Raw genomic sequence first — 13,871 nt, 5'->3', positions numbered from 1 at the left:
CTCTTAGCAGTTGGTCCAACATTGCCGTATTGTGTTTTAATTTGACTGACAGCTGCTAGCATTGCTTGTCAGGCTTCTTTAGTTTGAACTGGGAGACACAATAGGATTGATGCGAGTGTTAATGACTGCATTATAGAAGAGATAAAAGACTAGTTCCTGTGGACATGATGGGCTTTATTAGAAGTGAATAAAAAGTCTAGACTCCGCTGTGACATTCAGGTGACCAAAACCTGCTACATGGCTTGGTGTTATGGCTTGTGTCTTCAGGGCCAAGGCTCGCTTCATGGCTTAGCTTGGACACAGAAAAAGGTGCTGGTCACAGAAAAAGCAAAAGCCCTACAAATCTCACTTGTAAATTAATATGTGTTGGGTTTAAACCAATATGTAGAGGGACTTAATATCCTGACCTAGATCCCTCCTTTTTCTTTCCTTTTATGTCACTGTTACACGCACACTGTATAAAGATTTATTTTGGGCATCAGTCAGTTTGCAGCGCCATGCTTTCTTGTCGTTCAGACTGGTTACTTTGGACATACTTGTATCCTTTACCAGGTACCTCAACCCTGTCTCTTAGATACTGTCTCCATAGAAACTTCAAGCTAGCTGACATGTTAATGAACAGCTCTGAAGCAGGAGTCAGAGATCGCTGGCTGTTAGACTGTAAAGAGGATGAAATATGTCAGGAAGGGAAGTTACATGTTTCATCAGAAAGATGCCTCCTTCTCTTCCCATACTGACACACACATAAACATTGTTTTAAAACTTCCTGTGTAATTTTTCAGTTTCTCTTAAAACATTTAAATGAAGGCACAGTTTAATGATTTCGTCTGTGCTAATGGTCAAAACCATTGTTGTGTGTTTATCAGCCTTTGATTGCAGGTGTCTTGTAGGCATTCCCATGCTTTTGAATATTCACTCTGTATAAATTATTTACACACACTGACCCATACATCTCAGGCATATTTAATGGCTGTGAATGCATTTTCTCCTAACTACATTTTTCTATTGACCTATGACACCCTATAACAAAGGGGAACGAAAAGTATGTGAACCTTCTTGAATCAAATTCTGTTCCACAATAACCATAAAATGCAAACTGAATTTCATTAAAGTTATAGCAAAAAGATAAAAACAATTTGTTTAAGCTGATATTGAACATGCCCAGTAAACATTGACAGCTCTGCGGAAAGATGCATGTGAACGTTTGGAGTTGTAAACTGTACGTCATACACAACGAGCAGTAATGGACGTTATTTATGTTACCATGTACAACTGTTCAGTCTACATAATGACAGTATTATTTCTGAATATTGTATATTTATTGTATATTTAGAAAGTGATCTCTGGAGCTGGAAGACTGGCCCAGGGACTTGAAGTGTATGTGTTACTTTGTGGGTGTTGGGAATATCTATGCCTGATGTTTAGAACACTTGCACACTTATACACAAGATTTGTTCTGGGTGTTGATAAACACTGCTTAAATAAACGTTTTGGCATATATGTTTTACAACCATTCACGTGAATATAGCATAGAGGTAGTGTCTAAATAATTACGCTGTTCTCACATTTCCTGTAATTTCTTTTAAAGGTCACGCTCAAAACTTAAATTGATTTCAACTTATATTTATTCAATTTAAAATGCTTTTTTAGCTATTGATGTGTCTATTGTGTATTTCTTGACCTAGCTTATCGTATTTGTCATTCATAAATTACGAAGAAGAATTAAACATTGATGAAAACATTTATGAAGAGTCTGCCTGCCAAATCTGCCGGCACTGATTGACTATGCACGTAGATGGAAGATCTGATGTGAGATGGGAGGACTCAGAGTTTACACCTCTTTAGAGACCTAGATATGTCAGTTATACTTTTCCCTGCGTATTTTAATATTAATACTGAATTTTATTTTTGTCCTGCAGGTGCACTTGAAAATATTCAAACAAGTTGAAAGAAGAGTTCTGGAGCTTTCCCAAGAAGCTTGAAGGAGCTGACAGATGTGTGTTTTTTGTGATCACTGATGAACAAGTGGGTCCTGAGAAAGCAGGAAATGATAAGAAGGAAAGCGAGAATATAAGCTCTTCATCACCGCTGTGCTCTCATCCTATGTTTCTGTGAAGACTCTTAAGAAAAGGAGAGGCAAGAAAGGAAGAGGTGAATAGCAAGCTTTTCCGCTTTGTCCAGACCCCCCTATTGGAAACACCGGAAGAACAGTTTTGGAGACTTAAAGAAGTGACTGGTGACCACCGAAAGAAAGAGAGACGGGGACTGACGGAGGAGCAAAAGTTTGGAGGAGGAAGAGGTCTAGGAGGGTCAGAAAAGACCACTGCCCATGGCTACTGACCCAGGAGAGCCCACAGGCACCGAGGACTCCTCGGAGAAACCTGATGGACACAAGGAGAAGGACACGGACTGGGAGGGCACGACTGACCAACAGAGGGACAGGACACATACCACCCCCTTGGATTTCCCCTCCTCCCAGACCCAGGAATGGAGTAAAACAGGGCGGGAGGACAAAGGATCTGAAAGAGGAGGGGGAGGAAGAGGAGAAGATGAAATCTTCCAGGAGAGTGAATGCCCAGGTCTTGTCTCCACAACTTCTACACTAGTTGATACTGGTCAGAAACGACTAAAACGGGAAAAGCGCTTCTTCAGGAAGAGTGTGGAGATTTGTGAGGAGGATGATGGGGTGGAGATGCCCTCTGAGTCTCCACACAGTGCCCCTCACCTGGAGTTGCACTCCACAGAATCAGGCTTTGGCAATGACCAGCAGCAAGGGGCAGCGTCATCTTGTGCAGCCTTAGGGCATGACGCATCTCAAAGTCATGAGCCCGGCAAAGATGCCTCTTCATCTGCACTTGCCCAGAAGGTGAGGGACCGTGAGCAGGAGGAGGAGGCAGAGATGAAGGCTGTAGCTACTTCTCCTGGCGGAAGGTTCCTCAAGTTTGACATCGAACTGGGCAGAGGAGCCTTCAAGACTGTATATAAAGGCCTAGACACCGAGACCTGGGTTGAGGTGGCTTGGTGTGAACTTCAGGTAAGGCTTCCTTTATTTTACAAAATATTCAGTAGTGTGCATTAAATTGGACAGTTACAGGATACAAGTTCAAATAAACAATTGATAATCAACAAGGCTCCAGAAAGGCTGAAGTATTAGGACAACTACACAAGACATCCCTTGTGTTACTTGTCTAATAGTTATTCAGGGTGTTAGGGAGAAAGCAGGAATATGTGTGTGTGTTCCAGCGTGTGTGATGTGTGGTGCAAGTCCGTCATCGTCATAGCTACGGTGGTGGGTGGGGGTGGGGGGGGGTGTCTGTCATCTACCTGTCTCCGGTCAGTAAGTAGCCTGCTATTCAAGCTTTGTCTGGCAGTTTGAACTAGTGGTGCAGTTTTCAAACTTTCATTCAGGTCCTGCTGTGACATAACAGTTCCTAAAAGCTGATGAGAATAATACGTGTAATCTTCAGGCAATATCTGCCAGCAGCACTTAAAAAGCTTGATCAACTAACTCACAAGAAAACTGACTTCATCTAATCATGTTATAAAGGAACACACAGAAATACAAAACTTCAGTTTTATTTTAAAGTAAACTGTTAATATTAAATTCATTTACCAGTGATTATTAATGTGGCATCCATTTTTAAAACAAAAATTTAATTTGTTTCCCTTAAACCACTACTTACTTTCTTTTTCTCCTCACCATAAGGAAGATGTTTAGTATTTTCTGTGAACATTACAAAATTGTTAGTTTAATTGTAATTACTTCCTGAAAGGTTGTCCTGGTGCTCCTAAAATTGTCCAGTTAGGAGCACTACTGGTGGTAAAGTTAGTCTGGAACTCTTATCAAAGCATTAGACAAATAAAACTACGCTAGCCTAAACCTTTTAAACCTACCTAAGCCCCCCCACCCCCCCATATGTATTCCTTTTTTTTTTCTGTAGAAGACTTGAAATCTCAGCACGTAGTCTGCTTGCTCTGCATTCTGGATGATTGCAGATTGGTGGAGTTAAAAGGAAGTGTATTGATTGCAGCTGAGTGACTGCAAAAACATTGATGGAGGAGAGTTTGCCTTTTTTAGGGCTATTATGAATGATTGATGTGTCGACTGACAGTGTTTGATACTTTAATAAGTATCCTGTTAGAAAAAGCCTTTCTGCATTTTCCTGAAATATGTTAATAGGTATAGTGTTTGAAATTTTGCAAGGTGCTCATTAAAGCTCTAGCTGCAGTGCTGTTAATACAGTCCACTTCAGGCAATTATAATTTCAATTAATCAAATTCATTATTAATCAGTTTAAATCCAATTCATTCCAATTTACAGACAAGGAACCCTGCAGGTTGCATCTAAATCCCGACTAAAACTCTTCAAACAAATAGTTTCTGTGCAAATGGTTAATTTGTTTATGTGTAAGTTTTTTCACAAACTTGAAAGAAATAACGGGGAGGTTGGATATAAGCATGCTATAGCTAACACTCACAAAACCTTTTTTTTTTTTTATGTAGAGCCCGTTAACAAGATAAATTAATTGAATACAATATGGAAATATTAATTAAGGGTATAACCTCCTTGATCATTATGATTAGGATGGAGTCTAAGAAACAAGATGTCTAAGATAGTTGTGATAAAGCTATTGTAACTTCCAGCTCAGGAAGTTCAAGACAGAAATAGTCCAGACACAAATCAGCTCCAACAGCCCCCTTGAAAACATTCACTTTAGATGGCACATCAGAAGCAGGACCAAAAAGGAGCCTACGAAATTTCTCTAATGGAACATTTTTATTTAAAAAAAAAAAAGCTCTTGTAGTCATCAATACTGACAGTTTAGGAATACACTGCTTAACAGAGCTATAATTCTAGGTCAGCCTGGCTACAGTACTTAATTACAGTAGAAATGATTAGCTGTTGTAGCTTTACAAAGAAGCTCTCGACTCTCGTTTACATTAAAAAGTCTATATTTTCAGATGGCGTGACATGCCTTCATCTTATGACTGCTATAACCTTTCCAGCTTTCTTGGAGTCTGCAGTTACCCAGGTCTGATCTTTTTCAGGACAGCAAATGTACACTTTAAGTCCATGGTGCTGTCAGCAACATTATCAACTTGCACATTATAGTCTAGATTTTTGTTTTTCGTTTATTGCAGAATCACCCAAATATATATACCAATTTGTTTTTATGGTCGCTTGAGGTCCTTTGTCTAGTGATTCAAAAAGGGAATATTTTGCAAAACTGTAGAGGAAACACCTTTTTCCACAACGATGGGTCACATGACGACCTACATAAAGACTTGCAATCCCTCACTGTAGAGGCGGGCTTCCCTGGGCATGATGTAGAAGGCACATCTCGTGCAGTTATTGTGTTGCATAATTCATCAAAAGCTGCACGAGTCATGCTAAAGTATTCAGTCTACTACTCCTCCGTGAAATCGTGGACAGTGACTTCCCTTCAGATGTTGCTGGCTCCATGCATAAGTGGCTTGCCTTGCAAAAATTTGAAGATATCTTTGTCCATACCAAGAAAAAATAGTGATGGCTAGAGTGGTTCCAGAAATATTACTTGATTTATCAAAAATAACGAGGTTCTGGACATATATTGACATTATTCTTGGAAGAATTTATCACAAGAGCAGAAAATGTGACTTTGCCACATAGCAAGCATATATATAGGAACACTATCATTTCACAGTTGACTTTTATCAACAAATATAGCTATGGTTTTACCCCAAAACTGTAATGGAAATGTGGTTACTGACACTTGATGTCTTGATCTGCCTTCCTTTATGGAAAATAATCATTAAATGAGCAAACGTCACTAATGATGATAAGATATACTACTGTACTGCAGTGTACTCTTGTCATACAGTGTGTAGAAATATTCCCCTGTGAAAGGAAGTTGTTACTATAATGTATTAACTAAATGTTGCAAGTGGTAGGTGTGGCAAATGTAACAACAACAAATATTACTTATGAAAGTCATTGTCATGCATTGACATTGCAGTGGGAGGAAAAAAATGAAATAAAACAGTAAGAGAGTATTGTTCAAGACTTTACATACTGCAGCCAACAATATTTTATTATTCCTACACTTAATGGGAAGCTTTGTTATATGATATGAACTCAGCATGTGGTGGGAGACAGACTTGTGGAAGAGAGAAAAAAACTAATCTTTCTGACTCTTAGGCTCACAATAGAGAGCAGTGTTATGGTAAAACGTCTGATTTGACTGTTGGCCTTGTGTGGAAAAAAAGTCAGTCATGTGTTTGGTTTGAAGCTAATTCCAAAAATGGAGCCTTGGCTAATCCTTGAGATCAAGCTCTGTCAATTGGACTAACAAGTAGCAGGTCCTCATCACCTTTTCTGGTATTACTCCAGCACTTAATGAGCTAACTTAACATTCAGCAGTTGTTATGCTACTTCTGACACATCTCTTCTTAAATCCCACTGGAATACTTAACATCTTGTTCTTGTGTGCATTTACACACAGATTAAAAAGGTGGCACTTTTCTCTCTCAGTAACCTCATTCATATGTTTTGCCTATCTGATTTATTTTTTTTAAAGGAAAAGCTCAGGCTTAAGCTTCAGCCATACTGAATCTGCAATATCCAATCATTCATCTAAAGATGCAATGGGTCAGGATACTTGCTGGAAAGAAAAAAGTATTGACTGGTAATATTATTTTAAACAAGCTACATTAGTCATACATTACAAAGAAAATATAATTAATATGTTTCCGTTTTGTAAACTGATTAATTATATGGGTGCGAGAAACATATAGATCCTTACACATAGAGCAACAGCTAGAGATGGGAAAAGGCAGAGTGTAAAAAAAAAGAAAAGAAAACACAGGAGGTTATAGTGAGTGGGAGGGTGAAAGACAGAAGGGGAGACGATGAGCCGAACTGAGGATTACCATGGCATCCTTCCCAGAGAGCAGTCCTGTAGCTAATGCTAAGTTATCACATGCCGGGAGAAGCACGAACAAACACAAACATGCACATCCACGCATACGCATGCACATGTACACAGTGGCCTGGTCACACGCCTATAGATGGATCCAGGGCTACATTCAGTGCAACATTCTAGTCTCTCGGGCACATGATCTGTCCTATTTATTCAAATTTACCAAAGCCTGCACGCAGTTTCAGTGCAAAATGGTCCTAAAGGGGACAACAGTGATCAGAATATATTAATAATGATATATTGCAGTAATATTATTGATATACCGGGCTTCATTTATGAGGTGGTCGAGATTTAAGCCATTAGTTTCTCCTCTTGAAAAATAGTTTTAGAAGCCCCCGTCTACATTGTGAATGTATTGTATTTAACATGCTGCAAACATTTTTTTGGAAAAAAGTTTACTCAGTTCTTAACACACTTGTAATTTTTTCAACAAAACCACCCAGAATCACTTACAGGGTCATAATATTTTAGTTGCTGTCACTTAGTGAAGTCTGCAAGGCTTCCAGTTTAAAGGTACTGGGTTGGTAAAGATCAGAGACAACCAGTACATTATTAGTCCGGCCTTAAACTTGAGATTTATGAGTTCTGACCTCACACTTTGATTCTATATCAATTTACCCGTTAACTGTCATCATTTGGTGTATTTCAAGAATCGTCATAGTGTTTTGCATTTTCAGATTACTATCTAAAACAACAGCTTTCTTTTCATTAACACAAGGCGTCAGACCAGACTGATTTACGTTGTAACTGACTGCTTTCAAAAATCACATAAAAATGTATGTATTCTTAACAAAATATAAAAATAAATTTAGAGTTGAAGGGCAACATGCCTAAATTCATGCATCATTAGTGGGACTGGCTCTATTCAGGCTGCAGATGGTACTTCAGAGTGGGAACATTTCTTATTTTTCTTTGCAATCAAGTACCTGCGCAGCTTTATATATTTGCTGGGGGAGGTATCAGATATAATCCATTAACACTCATATACTTTAATTTTATGTTGGCTGCAGTCTCTAGATGGTGCCCTCTCTCTGTATTGATGCATAATAGTTCATGTTGGCATCGCGATACATCTTTGAATCTAGAAAATTCAGCACTTTTTAGTAGTCCCTGCTGTTCATATTTAACTGTAGCCTGGGAGCACCAAGCGCTCTCCTCCTGTGACCACAAAGTGAGGTAAGCCAGTGGATTAGCTGTCCAAATGCATCATGAAAGAGTGGGTAACTACAGTTCACATTATGGACACATTCTCTCTTTTTTAACTTTCCCTGGGAATTTTACACCAAAAGGGAAGCGCATTATATTTTACTATTCATTGCCTTAAGCAGATTTATTTGCCGTATTTGTATCTGGAACTTATTTTGACATTTTTTTGTGTTACTTGCTGGTACCTGTATGTCTGTCTGTCACACATACAGTACTGTGACCCAGCATTGCTCTCCCCTCGCTTTCTCTCTTCTCTTCCCTCTCCATTCCCCACCCACCATCACTTTTTGTCTGTTTGAGTGAGCATGCAGAGTGATCCAGGGAGTTAATTACAGTGGGTGCCTGTCAGGCTGGAACAAAAACCCTGCACAGACAGCATAACTCGGGCGGCAGAAACCAGACTGGTTCAACCCAGTCATCCCAGACTGGTCTAGCTTAGCCCGGCCATACTCACAGGACTAGACCAAAATTAGTAATAAACTTTAATTTTGAGTACCGAATGGGACACTTGGAAGTTTAAAGGGGACCTATTATGGCAACTAATACCTATTTTAAACAGGCCTTGAATGTCTTAAAAACAAGCTTTTGATTTGTTTTTGCTAAATAAATTAGAAATTCAGCCTCTGAGCCATGTCTTTATCATCCCAGTCTCTAACCTCATTTTCTATGTGGGATTCTGAGTCGGCGGGGAGGTTATGATAATGAGGCTCTGTGCTGATTGGCTGCATGAATGACGCGATACACCGCTACGAAAAAATGGCGGAAGCTCCGGCCGGCGGAGTTAGTTGTGGGCGTGGTTTCACGCATCGCTCCCGTTGTTACGTAACGACAGGAGCAGAATCTGAACGGCTCGTAGAAGCCACATCACACTGGATGGCTCATCCGGGCAGCTGTACAGAAACTGCAGAATTTGGTTGCTTTCCTCCTTCTCTGCGCCGGATGTATTGCAGATAATAAATACTTCTCTTCAAACAGGCCAGTTTCCCCAGGCGTTGAAAACTGCAGTAATAAAACCTCTTCTAAAAAAATCAAATCTGGATGCTACAACACTTAGTAACTATAGGCCAATATCAAATCTGCTATTTTTAGGGAAAATCATTGAAAAGGTGGTCTTCCAGCAAATCCATGCTTTTATGATGCAAAACAACCTCTTTAATGTATTTCAGTCTGGATTTCGGCCACACCACACAGCACTGAGACTGTACTCATCAAAGTCTTAAATGATATTCATCTGAATAATGATGCAGGCAAATCCTCTGTTCTGGTATTACTGGATCTGAGTGCTGCATTCGACACAGTTGATCATAACATTCTTCTCAGCAGACTGGAAAAGTGGGTGGGACTTACCGGCACTGTGCTTCAATGGTTTAAATCTTACTTGCAAGATAGGGCCTTTTTTGTGCCAATAGGAAACCATGAGTCTGAGAGAACCAAGATCACATGTGGGGTTCCTCAAGGGTCTATACTCGGACCGCTTCTATTCAACATCTATATGCTACCCCTAGCTCAGATTATGGAACATCACAACATTTCCTACCATACTTATGCGGATGACACACAGCTTTATATTTCAGTGTCACCACATGACTACAGTCCCCTGATCTCATTGAGTAACTGTATTAACCAAATCAATGAGTGGATGTGCCAGAATTTTCTCCAGCTAAATGCAGAAAAGACAGAGGTGATCATTTTTGGCCCTAAAAATGAAAGGGAAAAGATCAGCGCTCACCTTGGCTCAATGTCATTGACAGCTACAAATCAAGCCAGAAATCTTGGTGTAATTATTGACTCAGACCTGAACTTAAATAGCCATCTAAAGTTTATCACTAAATTTGCCTATTACCACCTGAAAAACATTGCTAGAATTAAGGGTATTCTGTCTAAACAAGACATGGAAAAACTTCATTCATGCATTCATTTTCAGTAGGTTGGATTATTGCAATGGCATCTTTACAGGCCTTAACAAGAAATCTATCAGGCAGCTGCAGCTGATCCTGAACGCTGCCGCCAGAGTTCTTACAAACACCAGGAAACTGGACCACATTACACCCGTCATGAAATCACTACACTGGCTTCCAGTGAGTCAAAGGATAGAGTTTAAAATCTTACTGCTGGTCTACAAAGCACTGAATGGTCTTGGACCAAAATACATGCTTGATCTGTTAGTTCCTATGAAGCTCCCAGACCCCTGAGGTTCATCTGGATCTGGTTTGTTGTGGTTCCCAAGAACCAGAACCAAGCAAGGTGAGGCAGCGTTCAGTTATTCTGCTCCTCACCGGTGGAACAAACTTCCTGTAGACCTGAGGTCTGCTCCAACTGTCAGCTCCTTTAAATCAGGGTTAAAAACATTACTGTTTACTGAAGCATACTCTTAAATTAAACCTGCTGTACTCTACTGCCCTTATTTTTTTTTTTAACAGCTTGTGCTTTTTATTATTTTACTTCAATGTAAAGCACTTTGAATTACATTGTGTTGAATTGTGCTATATAAATAAATTTGCCTTGCCTTGCCTTGCTTCTGAGTTGGCAGGCTGAGGGGAGACCACAAGAAAAAACGTTTTTTTTTCATAATAGGTCCCCTTTAATTTGTTTTGAAAGGTTGGAATTTATGCCTGGAGACAGATCTCATCTTCTCCAATCTCTGTGGTATATTTTGAGTGTGCTACCCCCTAGAAACAACAGTCAAGGCCCAGGTAGAAGTATGGTTAGGCAAAAAACACTGAATCCATGTTGAAACCTGGTCGGCGACAAACAAAATACGTTGATTCAACATTGATTAGACGTCAGCATTAGAATTGGATGATTGTTTGATGGTTGATCACCCATCAATCGTCGACCTCAACCAAAAATCAACCTTTTTGACTGTAATTTTACATTGAATTAACATCTTTTGCTATCTGGGGGGACCCTTTATCCATGAACATTTGGTGTATCCGATGAGTTTTCTATATATTGTTTAGTAGATGTTTTCTAATAACAAATCTTTTACTCAGTTTGACTAATAGCAATTAAGGGACTGAGGATTAACTTGGCTATTTTTGATAGTGAAAGACCTGCTGGATTTGGCCAAACAAAGCAGAGACATATTATTGATGTGTAACTAAGATTTGCACAGACTAATTCAAACAGACTACCGCCAAACTGACCAGACCCCACTGGAATCGATCCGCCCAATCTGGCCAGACACATTTTCATCTGGGTCAAAGCCATTTGGCAAGTGTCCCTGAGGCTGTATCCTTCCACCACAGTCTTTATTATCTAACCTCCAACAGAGATTACACTGGTAACTGTTGTTTACAGCATTAGTCGTTTACAATACTGTTAACTGTATAGCCTAATCAGATATGAATAAAATCAAAACCAATTATAATCAAGTGTTATGAGATGATCAGTATTCAATGTTATCTAAGAGAAAAAAAAAGTTTGAGTAAGGTCTGTTTTCAGGTGACACACCCTTTTGGAAAAACAGCTGGATTCTTTTATAAACATATTTTGTTGCATGCCTTTTTAAAAAGCCTGTATGACTGAAATGCAGTCTTCCAATAGGAGACCTATACACTATAGCAGTTAAGGTATCTGTCTTCACTTCAAAATATTGAGTTAATGACACTTCCTGTGAATAAGTGCTGGTTTAAAAAGTTGCTAGTGTAGTGTATAGGTTAAGGCATTTGTAGAGGTCAGTGAAGCTGACCCACTGGTCGTGAATTTTAATCTTGTGTTCAGGCTGGCCTTTTGCAGCAGTCTATCTTGTTAGAGCTGTTGTAGCTTAGAGTAATCTAATCCTAGCCATCTACCACCTTGGGTTTTCAAATGCTGACACACTTACAGCCAGAATGCATGTCAACATGCACCCTCATTTATTTACAAAAATGAATTTGTAGTAGACACTTTTCTGTTTGTTGGCACTGCTCTAACTGAGCCCTGTTTCTTCAACTGTAGTTACCTTGGTCAGGAAAACATCCTAAATATAATCCTGATGATATTTGAGACTCAGGCAGTGTTTGCCAAAGTTGCTGTTTTAGGGCTCACGTGTTTTCGTATTCATGACCCAACCTCTTGCCATCTACTAAATGTGCCTTGTAAGCCATTGCCTGTCCATTTACTCTAGTGTTTTATGACGCTAGTTTATAACCCACAGCTTGACCTTCTGCACTGCCAGATGTCTGATTCAGTCAAAAAAAAAGGTCTTGCTCATTTTGCTAATTGGCTGTACTTAGGTCTGCAAAAGCAGCATGTACAAATAATGTTACAGGGTTTTTCAGGTGCAAACAAAATAATGTGAATGTTTGAAAGCACAATATATTAAATTGCTTGTTTTATCAATGAAGTATGGATTATAGTATTGTGCGGTATCATATAGTGACAAGTTACAGCCTGAGGAAACTCAAGCAGCATAAACAGTCTCAAAACCTTTAAATCATAGCTTTACATTATTACATTATATTTTACGATGTCTTGGCCAATTTTAGAAAAAGTAAAAATACACTATGAGCTTCTACTATGTGTTTCTAACTTCACTGGCATAGTACACGTGAGAAAATATACACAGGGCCTTAAGTTAAAAACAGCCTTGCTCAGTTGTTTATGGTTGTGATGATTGCTATCCACCTGCTGTTCAATGCACAGCAAGAACTGAGTGCACATAGCATCCAGCTGTTTTTGTTTAAATGTTAAGGTGTTTGTGAGAATAACTGCCCAGACATTATTGATTTATACGTGCATGCATTTATTAATACATATATAATTATTAGAGATTGTTTTTTTTTGTATTTCTAAAGACAATTCTTAGGATTTTTATTTGACACTACTGTCAACTTTGTGTACTGTATGTGTATTTATTGTGTAAGAGAAACAGAAGATCTATTTGGCTGATTTAAAGAAACGCAGAATACGTTTTCATGACAAAATATCAGTTTGTAATTATATTTGAGGAAGCGTTGTCTGGCTGTCACGCTCCTATGTTCTTGCTATAGGCAAAATCAGCCAAACTGGCTTTGGTCTCCTTCTCTGGTTGTCTCCTGCGACAGCTGTGTATTGCTTATGGCATTATGTCACGCATCAACAACGATGAATTAAGCTCAGAGCTACAGTCGACAATGGTGGAGGAGAAATTCTCGAAGGCTCGAAACAAGGAAGCTGGATTTTATTTTATTTTATACTAATTTTTATAACTAATTTTTATTTTATATTATATACTTGAGGATGTTTCTGTCCTGTTCCTTTCTATCCCGAACACAATCAATTCTTCAGGATTTAAAGTGAAACATCTTCAAGAACAAAAGAAACACAAAAAATAATGTAGTATTCACCAAATACCTGAAAGAATATTGTAGCATGTCAGTAAGTGTTAGTCCTTGTATCTATTGCAGAGTTGCTTTTGTTGTGGTTTTTGTCTTCAAAAAGTTATGCCTTCACTTTGTTCACAACTGCCAGATGGACCTGTTTAAAGTAATAATTTTCTGTATGATGTTACCACTCTCTCATATCATTCTGGAGACATATTAGCTCACTCTTCTTCATTTTTTCTTTCAAAGTTTCTTTGTAATTGTTAATACATAGCTTTCTTCAAGTCCTGTGACAAAATGACACCAATATGTAACATGTTACATGATGTTGGTTTTTTAGTTTTTTATTTTCTATTTTAAGGTCAGGACCAGAGGTTTTTTTAGTTGCCTTAATGCGAAAAACCTTCCTTTAACCTCACTT

The 13,871-nt window shown here is 38.8% G+C and overlaps 1 protein-coding gene across 6 annotated transcripts in view; it reads left to right on the top strand.

Annotated features, from left to right (window-relative positions):
• The window catches only part of wnk3 (WNK lysine deficient protein kinase 3), a 43,604-nt gene that overhangs the window by 5,642 nt on the left and 24,091 nt on the right, over positions 1 to 13,871 (top strand). For 5 of the 6 annotated variants that reach the window (XR_009783847.1, XM_061736202.1, XM_061736203.1 and 2 more), the window contains exon 2: positions 1,920 to 3,034. Coding sequence is in view for 4 of the 6 variants with exons in the window: in XM_061736202.1 (XP_061592186.1) it covers positions 2,330 to 3,034 (705 nt within the window). In the remaining 2 variants the exon portion in view is untranslated. Of the gene's footprint in view, positions 1 to 1,919; positions 3,035 to 13,871 lie in introns of those variants that run through there. The other variant, XM_061736205.1, reaches the window with a different exon arrangement.

The sequence above is a fragment of the Cololabis saira genome, chromosome 12 (assembly GCF_033807715.1).
Source record: "Cololabis saira isolate AMF1-May2022 chromosome 12, fColSai1.1, whole genome shotgun sequence".
Classification (NCBI taxonomy): domain Eukaryota; kingdom Metazoa; phylum Chordata; class Actinopteri; order Beloniformes; family Belonidae; genus Cololabis; species Cololabis saira.
Note: the sequence above shows the minus strand (reverse complement) of the source record. Positions and strands in the feature narration are given on the sequence as shown.